Below are 17215 nucleotides of genomic sequence, written 5' to 3'. Positions count from 1 at the left end.
TCCCTGGCCACAAGCACTTGTCCACGTGTCCGTTGTCAGGTGGACTCTCCCAGTAACTGCGTTGTTGAGGGCAGGGCAGATGTTTTGGGACACGTGCTTGTGTAGTGCGGGGATGGCACACCGGGCAAAATAGTGTCTGCTGGGGACCGAGTACCGAGGGACGGCCACCGCCATAAGGTTGCGGAAGGATTCCCTCTCCACCAGCCTAAAAGGCAGCATTTCCAACGCAAGCTGTCGTGAAATGTGCGAATTTAGGACTGTGGCCTGTGGGGCGTTAGCTGCGAATTTCCGCTTTCGTTCAAAGGTCTGGGATATGGACAATTGATCGCTGCGGTGGGACGTGGACGTTGATGCTGTTTCTTGAGAAACTGCCATAACAAGTGAAGACTGAGAGGAGGGGGCATCTTTGAATGCAGTATGGACATGGGATTGCCTTGCACACACAACAGGGGGTTCTATTGCACGCACAACAGCGGAAGAAGCAGTGGTGACACCCGCTGACACTGGTCGTGGACCCTGGGGTTCGCCCCACAAAGTCGGGTGCTTTGCTGCCATGTGCCTGATCATGCTGGTGGAGGTCAGGCTGGTAGTTTTGTCACCCCTGCTGATGCTGGCATGGTTGGTGGCACAAATGGCCTTTTTGGGGTTATCAGCAGAGTCTTTAAAAAAATTCCAAACTCTGGAAGACCTACAGGTTGTACTGGCAACGTCCCTCGTGTTGGTGTTACGGGGAACTGTTGCCCGCCTTCTGTGTGCGGCCACCACACTGCTTCTTCCTGCCTGTTGGGGTACTCTGCCTCCCTCACCTTGTGTGCTGCTGGCCTTGCTCTGCATGTCCTCCTGCCACGTTGGGTCAGTTACTAGATCATCCACCACCTCCTCCTCTTCCACTTGCGCACCACTATCCTCCTACTCACTTCCTGGCAATTATGTCTCGTCATCGTCCACCTCTTGTGACAAATTGCCAGCGTCGACTTCCTGTGGCCGTGGCTGTTCAAATATTTGGGCATCCAAGTGTGGGATGAGTTGCTGTCTGACTACATGCGGCATGGTGGAAGGAAGGAGCATCAGGGTGAGGAGGAGTATGTGGTCGAGACTCACGGCTACTAAGAGTTGACCGTGTGGAAGACAGACCGGAAGTGGTGGTGCCCAGGTAACTGGAAGTATTATCTGCTATCCAATTAATAACTTGTTCACACTGATCAGTTCGCAATACTGGTGTTGTTCTGCGCTTCCCTAGTAATTCGGTCAAGAAGTGGGAGCGAGAAGATGTGGCTGTTGGTTGTGGCACATTTTCACCTTGGCCACGGCCCTGTCCTCTGCACGCACCATCACCAGAACGTCCAGTTCCACTTCCCTTGCCACGCGCCTTGCCCATTGTAAAGGAAGTAAAATAGCTTACACTCGCACTATCAATGGAAAAAGGAGATTAGAACCGTGGAAGAGGAAAACCACAGTTCTATTTCTCTGGCCTACACCTGACTCTTTTAAACAATCTGAACAATCAGGGAGTAACTATTATTGTTTTTCTTTTCGGAAAAAATACCAAAAGCTGAATAATAGAGATTTTTTACCGTGGAATGGCAAAACCACAGTTATTGTTTACTGGGGTATACCAGAGAATTTTAAATATATATATTTGCGGCTGAACAGTGAGCGACACACTCAAACTGTTTTTCTTTAGGTAAAAATGGCCCAAAAATGGATAATACAGAGATTTGACCCGTGGTAGTGCAAAACTACACATGTATTTCTCAGGCCTACACCAGATTATTTTCTACAGATATATTTGTGTCTGAACAATCAGGAGACACTACTACTGTTTTTCTTTACGGCAGAAAATGCCAAAAGCAGGATAATACAGAGATTTGACCCGTGGAACTGTAAAACCACACTTCTATTTCTCGGGCCTACACCAGACTATTTTCAACAGATATATTTGTGTCTGAACAATCAAGAGACACTACTGTTTTTCTTTACGGCAAAAAATGCAAAAAAGCAGGATAATACAGAGATTTGACCCGTGAAACTGCAAAACTACACTTGTATTTCTCGGGCCTACACCAGACTATTTTCATCAGATATATTTGTGTCTGAAAAATCAGGGAGACACTATTAGTTTTTTTTACGGCAAAAAATGCCAAAAGCAGGATAATAGAGATTTTTTTACCGTGGAACAGCAAAACCGCAGTTATAATTTACTTGTGTATACCAGACTATTTTCAACAGATATATTTGTGTCTGAAAAATCAGGGAGACACTATTAGTTTTCTTTACGGCAAAAAATGCCAAAAGCAGGATAATAGAGATTTTTTACCGTGGAACAGCAAAACCACAGTTATAATTTACTGGTGTATACCAGACTTTTTTAAATATATATATATTTGCGGTTGAACAGTGAGCGACACACTCAAACTGTTTTTTTTTAGATACAAATGGCCCAAAACTGGATAATACAGAGGTTTGAACCGTGGAACTGCAAAACCACACTTCTATTTCTCTAGCCTACACCAGACTATTTTCAACAGATATATTTGTGTCTGAAAAATCAGAGACACACTTTTTTTTTTGGAGGGGGGGGGGACACCAAAAGGTTAATAAGATGGGTATTTGTAGTGTGAAGGAGGAAAAAAAAAAGAGGATTTAGATAAAAAAAAGGATTTTTCCTGGCCCCCGAGACCTGGAGCTAAGTCCAGCAATTTCAGCAACAGGAGCACACAGGACTGTAATGCAGTGTTTGCTGGTATAACAACTGCGTCTCCTATACAGCCTGCCTGCCTGATATCTGGGAAGGATATTAGTCCTGAGAAGGACTGCTTGTTTGATCTGGCAGTCTTTACAGACCCTACACTAACTATTTTGCAGGAGATATCTCTCCCTAAATCAGCAGCGCTCTCCCTACACTGTCTGATCCAGAGCGACTGTGTCCAAGATGGCGGCGCCCGGTTTTAAATACTCGAGGTGATGCTGTGCGGCCAGCCAATCACTGTAATGCCCAAAAACAACATGGCTGCGGCATTACAGTGACTGGCTGGCAATCCCTGCATGTTCATTGGCTCTGTAAAGAGCGCCAAACATGCAGGGCGGAGACCCGAGCTCCCGCTCGAGTAACCCAGAAATGCTCGGTGCTCGCCGAACATCCCGAGTAGTGTGATGCTCGGGCGAGTACCGAGCAGTGTCGAGCATGCTCGCTCAACACTAGTGATCTCCCTTTCAAAACCCAGAACTATTAGAGTGCAGGGTAGCAATGTATAGTGGCTCTTAATTTAGAAGTCCCGATTTGTCCTCTTGTTACACAGTCTGTTTAAAATTATGTAAAGTTTCACTTTCCTGTGGTGGTGTTGCAGGGTTCCCCTACAAATATCACTGGAGATAGCTGCAGGATATCCTGTAATCACTTTATTGTCAAAGAAGCCTTTTATCAGATAAGGCAGCCACTTTAAAGGGGTTCTCTAAGAATGCAATAAAATGGCTTTTGTCACACAATTCAAATGACAGCCTATTATTATCATGTGTCAAGATATGCTGCACTATGAAGAAACACTGCCACCGAGACTTGTATCTCAAGTGACAGAGGAGCTGTATCGTAAGCACACATACTAGTGAGCTGCTAGAGAACGGCTGTGACAGAAGAAATGAAATAAATCTTCTTCTCACTAACTAAACACACAGGATTTTTTCCAGTCTCAGTCTACTATACGCAGGGAGCCAAGGAGATAGTTTATATCTTCTTTTGTCATAGAATTTCTCTGGCACCTCATCAGTATGTGTGCTTATGATGCAGCTCCTCTGTCAGTTGAGACACAGGTCTCTGGAGCTGTGTTTCTTTACACTGCAACCCATCCAAACACATGACTAGGATGGGCTACCATTTGAAATATATATAACAAAGTCCATTTTATTAGATTTAGGTAACCTTTCTTCTACTCTAAACAGGTGCTGATGTCTACTATGAATGCCATGTAACACAAATAAACCTCCGTGAGGGAAGATGGGAAGTTAGCAGAAAGTCTGGATCCCCTGAAAACTTTGATATTGTGGTTCTCACAATGCCAGTCCCACAGATTCTGCAGCTGCAAGGTGACATTTCCAAATGTAAGTTGCATTTTATTTGTCAGCATATTAAATAGATATATTTCAGTAATATAATGATCAAGATGCATTTATAGTAGAAAAATTGCTCTAAAGTTATAACTTCTTGGTAATTTGATGTCTGACTGCCTGTTGTCAAGAACTGTAGGTGTATCCTACAATCTGGTCACATTGCCAGCTCTCGAAAATACTGTGTAAAAACCTCCTTGCTGCACAGATCACAGTAATATGCTGCTGGACTTTTAGCATGTCTGGATCTACCTTTCCATTGGGATTAACTTGTCTCATCATTTATCAAATCACATCATCACCTATTTCCTACTCTCCTTTCCCCAGGCTTGCAGTGTCTATTACCGCACTCTCCATTATTTTATGTTTGCTCTTTTAACAATTGCAATCAAATGACAAAGTTACTGTTTTTCGGCAATTTCATTCGTTTTGAATACAATAGGAATTGTATCTTTGTAATTCTGTGAGTGTATACATTGCAAAGCCACCACAAAAAGGCATGTGAATAAATGGATTTTTTGTTATACCATTACTGCTGCATATAAATATACCCAAGCAGTGTAACTGCTAGAAATTTATTGCAAGAACTTAATAAAAGGGGTTGGTTCACCATACTACCTAGTGATGTGGATGGCAGAGCTCCATTCATTGTCTATGGGAGATATTGTGATGGCCAAGTACAATAGTTGGCTTCCTTTTCTGTCCGATAGACGACGAATGGATCAGCGATGTACCTCTGTGACCATACCTTTTAAGTGGCAGGTTCCCGAGCCTCATTCTTGAGATCAGATGGTCCCAGGGTTTGACTTTCCCCAGTAATTAGAAACTTACTGCATGTGGGTAGGTGATGTGTTGTTATGGTGGACAAACCCCTTCAGCTATTACAGCCCAGTGTTAAATTCCCGATTCTGCATCCATGGGAGTTGAAATCTCTTAAAATTCTCTGTTGACTAAATGACTTCCCCATACTGGCTCTGGTGATGTGCTTTCTGGCAAGAGTTTGGGGTTTCAACTGTTTGTAAAATCCTTAACATTCTGTAAAAATCAGAATTTACATGGACTATCCTTAAACAAAATTGGAGGCAAAAACCTGCACAATTGGAGGAGGTTGCGCAGGTTTTTGTGATTTATAATTATCATCAATTTACACTTCACCCTAAATGCTACTGATGTCTGGCATAAAACACCTTAAATTCTGGCAGAAAAACACATTAAAAAGTCGCAAAATTTATGGGCAATTTGAAAGCTGTGCAAAAATGTTGCCAACTTTTGCCATTTTCACACCAGTCCCAGGCAGCTTCAACAAATTGGGCTGAGCATGGACGGGGCATGGCTAAGCTGTTCAGATTGGTGTGTACATCGCCAGTCTTTAATTTATTGGGTCTTATGTGTCCCATTATCAGTGGTTGAAGCATTTAGGTGACTTGTGGACGTGATATCATCACTTCCCGCTGTTAACTTTAAGAATATGGCAGAAGACCACACAGTGCAATGTTTTACAATGTTACGTCAATGTTACTTCTTGTTTAAAAAATACTGTCATCACACTATAGAGAATTTAAAAAAGAAGAGTATTTATTCCTGTTGAAGTTGTTATATTACCTTAAAATCTCCACTTGGTGGCAGTAATGGTGCATTTCTATGCATAGATTCTGTCATAGTATAGAATTTCTAAGTATAGTCCATTTTATAACTTTTGTAGACAAATAACTAGTAGCTTGTGGTATATCTGGGGTTCCTTTTTTTTAAAGATGAAAAGGGCATTGTTAATGGATTTTTTTACATACATTATTTGTATAATATTTTGTACATACATTTTTCTTGGAACTTTCTTGAAGATCCATAAAGAAACCTATAGTTAAAACACAAGAAAAAAATGCAACACCAGAAAAGAAGCATTTTCATAAACATGTATCTGCCTCATAAAAACATTAATATAGTAGAGCACAACAAATATGACCGCTCACTGTTTGAAATATTAGTTATTATCCTAAAACAGTAGAAATATTATCAGGCCCTTAGCTATCACGAGTGGTGGGGGTGTTGGGCATCTTAAAGGGAATTTGTCTGCAAGATTTCCCCCCTCAAACTATTTATATGTACATGGAAGCTCTTTCAAAGACAAGTCCAGTAATACCTTTACATGGCCAAGTCCGTTCCGCCATTACTGAGAAATCAGTGTTTGAATTGATATGCAAATGAGTCTGAAGAGCCATTTGTAGATCTGAAACTTCGGTCACTCCAGCTCTATTCCCCAACCAAGCGCCACCTCCTCCTGCTTGACTGAAATCACACAGCATAGAGGCTGTCAGTCAATCAGAAGAAAGTGGCACTTGGTGGAGAACAGAGCTGGAGTGACAGAGGCTTCAGATCTACCATAGCTTTATGGCCTCATTTGCATATCAATTCAAACACTGATTTCTCAATAATTGAGGAATGGACTGGTCTTGTAAAGGTTTAGCTGGGCTTGTCTGCGAAAGAGCTACCTGCATGTATGATTAGTTTGAGGGGTGAAATCCTGCTGACAGATTCCCTTTAGCATTTAACAAATTGATATGAAAGTACATAATATGTGGAATGCTGCGAGAAAAAATTTATGCCTCGCCCTCAACCACACCCCCTAGCCACACCTAGTTACCATTTTCTTATAACGAAGCCACATAAAGAAAATGTTAGAAAGTGATGGACAACCTCTTTAATGCTGTGTTCATGCTAGTGCTAAACCCTTCCATTGTCCTGTTCTATTGTAGGAAAAGAGAAACAAAAAGTGGCTGGTGATGGACACACACCAGCAGAGCCCAACTGTCTCCACTGACTATAATAAGCACTTTCTGTCAAGAATCTCATTATATTTCACGCCTTAGTTCTTTTTCTTATAAGTGAATGCTTGGGCCGTCTCCTCTGTGCTCCTTGCTGCCCTCAGACCGCCTCCTCGGTGCTCCTCGCTGCCCTCAGACCGCCTACTTGATGCTCCTCCCTTCCCTCAGACCGCCTCCTCGGTGCTCCTCGCTGCCCTCAGACCACCTCCTTGGCGCTCCTCGCTGCCTTCAGGCCATCTCCTCGACGCTCCTTGGAACCTTCAGGACATCTTATCGGTGCTCCTTGGAGCACTTGGGCCGACTTCTCGCCGCTCCTCGCTTTCCTCAGGCCATCTCCTCGGCGTTCCTCGCTTCTCACAGGTCACCTCTTCGATGCTCCTCGCTGCCCTAAGGCCAAAACACGTCACAACTTTGAATGTCACAATATGCCATTGAAAAAGGGGAGAGAGAAGCATCTAAAAAGGGGATGTCTTCATAATTAACTCTTTAAAGGGGTTTCCATTCAATTCTCTGTACACCATTTGCATTTATGAAGAAAGTCAGGATAAATGGCAAAGATTAGCTAAAAGCAAACTGGGAATAGTAACTCAGCTAGATGGTATTCTTAATCAGCAGGCAAGCAATCTATGGCAGCCTCTCCATTAATTAGTCTGACAGGACTGATGTCATCTTCAGGTACCGGTTGTCTTGGCAGCCACTGTAGCTGCGTGCGCTCAACAGGACCTTCCCTGGAACCAAGCAAGGAAAAGTAGCATCTTTGTTATGCTATTCTTCTGTTATTACTACTGGAAAGGTATAAATAAATTAATGACTGGTTTTCACCATTTCCCTTGTCATTCACTGGCCTAATGGGCCTGTGACCACTGCGGTCAGTCATTGGCTGTGACAGACATAATAAAAATTTAGCTCTAAAGTAGCTGGATGTTGTGTGGTAGATTTAATGCATCTTTGCAATTTTTCAAAAATCTTGGACAACCCTTTGTTAAATTAAATTGAAGAATGATGGCATTATAGTAGTGCCCCTTATGGTCACACGCAGTGCCCTCATGTCCCAGTATGAGTTATATATCCAGATCCCTTGTCTTCAGCATAAACTACACAGTTCTTCCAAAGCACGCTTGCCTCCCAGTATTAGTATGTACACATCCAGAGTCAGACACGCTCCGGTATAATACTCAGACTGCCATGTCCTAATATACATCCAGAGCCCCCCACACTATAATCACATGCAGAACTTTCCCATAACTGTAATCCCATCCAAACCCCCTGCAGTGTACCTGCATCCAAGACTTTGTCCTAAGCTCCCCACCACCACAGTAATTAGACCCAGAACTTTACGCCGATCCACCCCCTGGCAGTATACTCACATCCAAAGTTTCCCACATAAACTCCCACCCATAGCGTGGCAGCTGCAGAGCTGAAAAGTCTCGTTACCATTTACAAATTCTTGGCTGCATTGACAACCATTTTAGCATTTGGCACCCTACCCTTTAAAATAGTAACTTCAATAAAAAAATAAAAAAGCCATGATAAATAAAGCATCCCTCAAATGTCATTGATAAACCCAGAAAATGGCTAAGGTGGTTGGTAAGGAGACCATTAATGACCAGGGTTCGGATCTCTCTTAGTAATATCCTGAAAAAATATCATAATAAACTGGAGCTTTAGAAATGTTGACACATTCACAGTCATGGGGCAGCATGGTGGCTCAGTGGGTAGCACTGTTCCTTTGCAGTTCTGGGGTCCTGGGTTCAAATCCCACCACGGACAACATCTGAAAGGAGTTTGTATGTTCCCCTCGTATTTGTGTGAGTTTCTTCTGTTTTCCTCCCACATTCCAAAAATATACTGGTAGGGAGCATACATTGTGAGCTCCCCTGGGGGCACTGATAATGTCTGTACAGCTCTGTGGAATATGTTGGTGCTATATAAGCCAGCAAAATAATAAATACTTGGCACTCCTAGAAGATAGACATCTGTTTTCTGCAGAATCCTAACATTTATAAGAGCTTATCAAGCATGTTATGTTCCCTTTAAAATCAAAGCAGTTGCATAAAATCTCTTCATATTATTAACACAGATTTTAAAAGAGTAGACCTTGGCTGGATTCATGACATTTCCCATGTTTCAGCCTGCCAAAAAAGCTCAGCATCATAGCGAAATCCTGCCTATAAATGTGTAATTCTCCATTTCCTGCTAGGATAGAAGCCTGTAACTCGCACGTAATCCATAAGGCCATAATAACTTTTTTTTTTTTCATCCTTTAAAAAAAAAGTTTAACTTTCAGAGAAAGTCAATGAAAATACAGAATTCACATAAGATGGTTTAGATTGCAAAGTATAGATTGTATTTTAGGATAATGGCTGGTGTTAGGGTTGCTGTCGCTGATCTAAGCAAGCAAGCTGTCAATGGTTTCACCCCACACCGTAGGTGTATGATGTTGGTTGTACAATGTAACATGAGGGTCTGCATTTACTACCTAGAGGTCAAAAGTATCGCAGCACAGAGAGACCTTTAGGGTCTGTATGATGAAGCCAGTTGAACCCTATTTATTGCCAGTGGGGTCTGCATTAGGCAACATAATCTTCACTGGAAGCAATGGCTCTAGACCTCCATAATTTGGGATATAATGTGGTGTTCCACATTTTTTATGCAAGAAAAAAACGCTCTGTTTAAAAATGGAGGTGCATCGAGATATTGTATAGGCTCATATGGGTCTGGGTGCTTAAAGGGAACCTGTCACGTCCTAGCTACTATCTACACTGCCCTCATAGTGTTGTTAGTGATGCAATGTACATTGCTAACAAGCTTTTTTCATTAAAATCGGTGGTATTATAATGATTTTATAACATTATATACACTTTGTCCAACCAGCTCGTTTTAAGTCATAGAGGTGTGATCCTGCTATGCAGTCAATGCTGGCGCCGCCCACGTGTTTGAATATTGCTCCTGGCAAGCGCCATTATTGTGAGGCGCATGCGCATTTGTACTTGTCCGGCCGCCTGTGCAGTGAGGCTGTGTGATTACCAGCTTCACTGCGCATGCGCTATGATGCTCTATTCCCTGCGCGTGCGCAGTGAGGCAAGCGCCATAATTGTGGGGCGCATGCACATTTGTACTTGTCCGGCCGCTTGTGCAGTGAGGCTGTGTGATTACCAGCTTCACTGCGCATGCGCTATGACGCTCTATTCCCCGTGCGTGCGGCAAGCGCTATTATTGCGTGGGCGCATGTGCATTTGTACGTGTCCGTTGTGAACTACACAGCCTCACGGCGCACGCATGGGAACATAGCACGTGTGCAGTGAAGCTGGTAATCGCACAGCCTCACTGCGCACGCGCGGGGAATAGAGCGTCATAGTGCATGCGCAGTGCAGTTGATAGTCACACAGCCTCACTGCACAGGCGGCCGGACAAGTACAAATGTGCATGCGCCCCACAATAATGGCGCTTGCCGGGTGCAATATTCAAATATGTGGGCGGCGCTAGCAGTGACTGCTGCTCCCGCCCATGACTGAATGTGAGAATCACACCCCTATGACTGAATACAAGCAGGTAGGATAAAAGTGTATATAATGTTATAAAATCATTATACTACCGCCGATTTTAATGAAAAAAGCTTGTTAGTGATGCACATTGCAATCACTAACAACGCTATGGGGGCAGTGTAGATTGTAGCTAGGACGTGACAGGTTCCCTTTAAGGCCTTTATGCAAAAGAAAATCCCTAATGCTCTAGCCACTGACCTATGAACCCCCAATACAAGCCTTAGATGAATGTCTTGTTATTGCAAAGTTAATCCTTCATTTTGCTTCCTTTTCTCCAAAACATTATGCTACATTGCTGTTTCGATGCCCAGTTCATGCTCTTTTAAAAGCTGCTTTCAGCTGCTGCTCAGCAAGAATCTATACTCTATTCAGACAGTTTGTGTATGGTAATTTCTTTGTCTTAGTATGGAGTGGGAGCGTAGAGGCTCAGACAAAAAAAGGCGGCAACATTGACGGAATTATTAAACAGCTTTTACTTAAAGGGGTATTATTATGTTATTAAATTGCTTTAGGTCAGAATGAAAATAAGCTAGTTTGCAATTTATTAGCTTTTTCTATTTGCTGTCATTTTCCTGCTGTGAGAGCTTTTATCAAGTTTTTAATTGATGTTAACTCCTAACATTCCAGCTACCTCTCTGCCGCCAACTGATTTCTGTACAGGTGTCAGCTGTGCACTTCACTCCCACTCCCTCTTAGCACTTGACAAGCTGCTGTTCTAAATCTTATAAAATCAAAAGCGCCCATCATCGGCTGCTTCCCAAGCAAGTCTCCTAATCTTGCTTCTCACTTTCCTGAGCTGTACATTTGTTCAAATGCCCTGTTATATCTACATGTAAATAGAATGATAACCGTGTAGACTCAGAACAATTTACTGATGGCTGAATGTGTTACAGCAGAACTTGTGCTGATCTTTATAGTTCTACTAATACTACAGCTGGTTACTCACCAGAACAGTCACTCAAGGAGGAGCACTTGCCCTCCCTGAAACCAGGAAGTGAGGAGACTGCGGAACTGTGAGCTGCTCATGAGAGTACTTGAGAATACCTCTTTAAGCAACAAAGTTAAAAAAAGTTTTAAAAAAAGTATAATAAGGACCCAAAAAACCTGTGTTTTAAAGTGTTTTTTTTTCTTTTTAAACCAAAGCCAGAAGTGGATTCAAAATGATTAAGAACTTTAAAAGAAGGTTTTATTATAGTTCTATATTTGTCTTTAGCTCAAAAATGCTGTATGTGAAACCAAAAAGAACAATTGAACTATTTGAACTATTTTTTTTTTTATAGTCAGCTTTCTTAAGGTACAGTTTTGTCAAATGCAAAATGCTTACAATCGGCAAAGCACGTCATAGCCCTACAGGCAATCTGGATATATTGACTAAATGAACAGAAAAATAGCAGCTAACATTGAATGTTTTTTATAGTAAGGTTGAAAATGTTGGGTTAAAAGTGCCATTAATACCCTGGATGAACTGAATAGGAGACTGAGAATAATTTAGTGGTGATTATTGATCATATACTACATTTTTACATACAATGCCAATCCGCTACATATTTGCAAAACATAGTGTTGTCTTGAATAAGATGGAGCACTGACTCAAAATTATAGAACATTGTGAAACTCCGACAACACTTTATCTTGAATAGGCAGCCCGGATTTAACAACTTGTTCATCATAAGTATATCATGGAACTTGAGGTGATGCAAACAGGGGCAGTTAATTAAATTAGTGGTAAGACCTCAGCTATGTCCAAATTAAATGTAGTCACCCAAGCGAAAGCTATGACTGACATAGTTGCATTACAAAAAGATGTGACAAAGTTTCTGTGGTCACATATTCTATTTGCAGGCCCCACAAAGATGTTGAGATCTCTCACTGTATCCTCAAGAGATTTCATCTCAAAATACAACAGTGTTATTTTACTATTAGAGATGTGGAACCTGCTCTCACAGGAATATCGGTAACACCAGAAAGTGTTGATAGATTTAACAATGGGTTAGACGTGTATCTTCAGCTACAGAATATACAAGGTTACTGGTATTAACAAGTGGAATTTTGATCCTGACGTGTTTTGATTGACAATGGTGGGATAACAGAGGAACTTTCCACTGTAAGGCCAGTTGGAGTATGTGGTTTTTTTTAGCCTTCCTCTGGATCAGCTGGGGCTTCTAGGTGTGAAAGGTTGAACTTGATGGATGTATACTCTTTTCACTTTTCTAACTGTGTAACTATAAGGCAAGAAGAATTAACAGCTATTAAACGCCTTCTGCTCAGAAAAAAACCCGAACAGGCAAATAAAGTATTCCAAATGTCATGTGGATGTAAAGTCGGTTCCCCTTCCAACACTTGGGAACTAGTGTGTTACACCAAAGCAGTTTTCACTGCCATCTCCATTTTGGGTCTTCAATCAACTCTGCCATCACATAGCAGTTTCTTCTTGTCCCACATGCTTGACAAGCCTGTGTGGCCTTGTTTAACACATGCTCTATCATACTACCTCATATATAAATTGTAATCCAAGGGTGCATCCAACGATACATGCTATGGGGACTATTCTAATTCATGGCCCTATATGGGACAATGTAAATGGTTTTGTACCAACAATTTACTGGTGGTTAAAGAAGTTGTTCAAGTAGACGGCCAGCTCCACAAGTAAGTATTTCCGGCCAGCGGCTTCCGCTGCCGACACCGATGACAGCTGATCGGCGGGGGTGCTGGGTGTTAGACATCGGTTGATCAGACATTGATGACCTATCCTAAGTATAGGTCATCAATGTAAAAGTAGTGGACAACCTCTTTAATTCACCAATGTAAAAGGATCTAATATATAATGAGGATGGTTTTCTTCAAGTCTTAGTTCTTCAAGTTATCAAGCAAAGGGAATTAAGTGAAACATTTGTCTGTAGGGGGGAATGTTGTACAGACATGGTGATAAAAAAAGACCTAAATTATATTGATCCCCTAAATAGGCTGTCCACCCCTTTTAAACAATTTTTTAATGTGTCTAGGGTGGGAATAAAAAGATAGTAAAGGCGCTACTCCTGCAGCCTTCACATTCCATTGATGTAGAAGAGACAAGATGAAGCATAAAATAAAGTGGACTGGGTGAGTGCTGCACTAGGAGCGCTTTTCTGTCCTTTTCTCTATCCATGTAGAAGAAGCCACCTCGGATGGACTGTGAAAGTTGCAGCCCCTGCCTCCGCCAGAGGTTATGGCCCAGAGGCTAGACACAAAACTGAATGTGGAGGAGCAGCGTCGTTGCTGTAGGTGTGTATCCCTTTTTTTCCTTTACCCTCCACCTGCGCACATTAAGAAAATATTTCAAAGTGGTGGAGTATCCCTTTAGTTCCCTTAACAATATGTTCCAGATGGTAGTTTCATAGCATAAATCTATATTAGCATTTCTCCATTTTTGGTCATTATGTACCCAATACTCAAAAGGCACTTTGCATAGAATAGAAAAATCGACAATTGCAGCTGGGTCTGAGGATAAGGCCATGCGATGCAGTTGTGACACATTAGAAGCACGGTTTTCCAGTGGTAATGAACCTGCTACACGACAAGCAATCAAAAAAAGGCATCAAAGCTATGCTTGTCTATGCAAAAACTACAGGAAGTCAACTGGACCATGTCAAAACTATGCCACGACTAGATCTTAAGGCCCCGTCACACTTAGTGACGCTGCAACGATCCCGACAACGATACGACCTGTCAGGGATCGTTGCTGCGTCGCTATGTGGTCGCTGGTGAGCTGTCAAACAGGCAGGCTCACCAACGATCAGGGGAGCAGCGACATCGTGGAAAGATTCTTTCCACGATGTCATGCTCCTGGTTACCAGCCTGCTGAAGCAGGAGCAGGCTGGTAACTATGGTAAACATCGGGTTACTAGGGGTACACGCGCACCTAGTAACCCGCTGTTTATCATGGTTACCACTCTGCTATAGTGAGCGGGAGGATACCGCTCACTTTAGCAGGCTCGTAACCATGATAAACAGCGGGTTACTAGGTGCGCGTGTGCCCCTAGTAACCCGATGTTTACCATAGTTACCAGCCTGATCGCTGCTCCCGCTGGTCACACACAGCGATGTGTGCTGACCAGCGGGAGAGCAACGACCAAAAAATGGTCCAGGACACTTTGCAGCGATCAGCGACCTCACAGCAGGGGCCTGATCGTTGCAAAGTGTCACACATAGCGACATCGCTGGTGAGGTCGCTGTTGCGTCACCAAAACCGTGACACAGCAGCGATCTCGCTAGCGATCTCGCTATGTGAGACGGGGGCTTTACCCTAAGTAAGCCCGCAGTTTACACTTATCAGGCCTGCTTCACCTTGTAATATTGGCTACTATGGCAGTTGAAATATCAAGGGAAATATACAGTGAGTACGGAGAGTATTCAGACCCCTTTAAATTTTTCACTCTTTGTTTCATTGCAGCCATTTGGTAAATTCTAAAAAGTTCATTTTTTTCTCATTAAAGTACACTCTGCACCCCATCTTGACTGAAAAAAAACAGAAATGTAGACATTTTTGCAAATTTATTAAAAAAGAAAAACTGAAATATCACATGGTCATAAGTATTCAGACCCTTTGCTCAGTATTGAGTAGAAGCACCCTCTTGAGCTAGTACAGCTATGAGTCGTCTTGGGAATGATGCAACAAGTTTTTCACACCTGGATTTTGGGATCCTCTGCCATCCTTCCTTGCAGATCCTCTCTAGTTGGTGGACAGCCATTTTCAGGTCTCTCCACAGATGCTCAATTGGGTTTAGGTCAGGGCTCTGGTTGGGCCAGTCAAAAATGGTCACAGAGTTGTTCTGAAGCCACTCCTTTGTTATTTTAGCTGTGTGCTTAGGATCATTGTCTTGTTGGAAGGTGAACCTTCGGCCAAGTCTGAGGTCCAGAGCACTCTGGAAGAGGTTTTCATTCAGGATATCTCTGTACTTGGCCGCATTCATGTTTCCTTCAATTGCAACCAGACGTCCTGTCCCTGTAGCTGAACAACACCCCCATAGCATGATGCTGCCACAACCATGTTTCACTGTTGGGATTGTATTGGGCAGGTGATGAGCAGTGCCTGGTTTTCTCCACACATACCGCTTAGAATTATCACCAAAAAGTTCTATCTTTGTCTCATCAGACCAGAGAATCTTATTTCTCATAGTCCGGGAGTCCTTCATGTGTTTTTGAGCAAACTCTATGCGGGCTTTCATATGTCTTGCACTGAGGAGAGGCTTCCGCCGGGCCACTCTGCCATAAAGGCCCGACTGGTGGAGGGCTGCAGTGATAGTTGACTTTGTGGAATGTTCTTCCATCTCTCTACTGCATCTCTGAAGCTCAGCCACAGTGATCTTGGGGTTCTTCTTTATCTCTCTCACCAAGGCTCTTCTCCCACGATTGCTCAGTTTGGCTGAACGGCCAGGTCTAGGAAGACTTCTGAGGGTCCCAAATTTCTTCCATTTAAGGATTATGGACTCCACTGTGCTCTTAGGAACCTTGAGTAATGCATAACCTTGGCCAGATCTGTGCCTTGCCACAATTCTGTCTCTGAGCTCCCTGGACAGTTCCTTTTGAGCTCATGATTCTCATTTGGTCTGACATGCACTGTGAGCTGTGAGGTCTTATATAGACAAGTGTGTGCCTTTCCAAATCAAGTCCTATCAGTTTAATTAAACACAGCTAGGCTCCAATGAAGGAGTAGAACCATCTCAAGGAGGATCACAAGGAAATGGACAGCATGTGACTTAAATATGAGTGTCTGAGCAAAGGGTCTGAATACTTATGACCATGTGATATTTCAGTTTTTCTTTTTTAATACATTTGCAAAAATTACTACATTTCTGTTTTTTTTCAGTCAAGATGGGGTGCAGAGTGTACGTTAATGAAAAAAAATGAACCTTTTAGAATTTACCAAATGGCTGCAATGAAACAAAGAGTGAAAAATTTAAAGGGGTCTGAATACTTTCCGTACCCACTATATATTTTAGAATAATAATACTTACCCCCCAAAAGGTGTATACTGACTATTTAAAATCAAGTTCTAATAAAAAAAAATTATCTATTTTAAAATTCCTTTATGAGCTTCTAGAACTTTTTTTTAATTCATTTTGATTTATTTTTTATCACGATTTCCAATATTCCTAAAAAGGTAAATTCAAACAATATGTAAATTAGTAGTAATTAGCTCATTAAAAACCCTTTTTACCACAAAATAAATAATTTTCATAGCCAAAAAAGATAAGGTTAACCATCATGTGACTAAAATCTTGTCTGATGTAAAGGGTTTGGCATTGAGTCCCAAAATGCATTGGTATTAAGGGGTTAAAGCCCCAGCTAGTCCTGTGATATTTGATGACTTTGTTCTGTATAATATCTCATGACACCGTTATCAGAAAATGATGTAACCCTGGATTTATGTTGGTGGAAGTAAAACTTACCTTGGTATTAAATAATCCTAAAATGATTTACACATGTGCTGGCAGACACAGATCAGTAAGCCTAGAGCGCATGTGTATTTTTTTTTTTTGCAATCGTCCATTTGCATGATCACTGATTAAAAGAAAGCTGTTCACGAATGTGTCGGGATGTTTTCCATCATGCTCGTATTTTTAATGCAACACACAAAGCCAAGTGTCTGTTTTTATTGAAAGAGTCCAGAAACCGCCAAAGACAACAAAAAGCAAAGGAAAACCTACGACATGCCTCAGACTCGCTGTTCCTTTTCACTATTGCTTCTTTTTACTTTTTTTCCACTGGGTA

General features: G+C 42.2%; 1 protein-coding gene across 1 annotated transcript in view; it reads left to right on the top strand.

Annotated features, from left to right (window-relative positions):
* Window positions 1-17215, top strand: part of RNLS (renalase, FAD dependent amine oxidase) — a 228762-nt gene that overhangs the window by 26278 nt on the left and 185269 nt on the right. Inside the window, exon 4 of the mRNA XM_073685515.1 lies at window positions 3937-4095. Coding sequence (XP_073541616.1) covers window positions 3937-4095 — 159 coding nt within the window. The remainder of the gene's footprint in view (window positions 1-3936; window positions 4096-17215) is intronic.

This window comes from Phyllobates terribilis, unplaced genomic scaffold (assembly GCF_046119375.1).
Source record: "Phyllobates terribilis strain yellow unplaced genomic scaffold, ASM4611937v1 Scaffold_5__5_contigs__length_657084704, whole genome shotgun sequence".
In the NCBI taxonomy this organism is placed as follows: domain Eukaryota; kingdom Metazoa; phylum Chordata; class Amphibia; order Anura; family Dendrobatidae; genus Phyllobates; species Phyllobates terribilis.
Note: the sequence above shows the minus strand (reverse complement) of the source record. Positions and strands in the feature narration are given on the sequence as shown.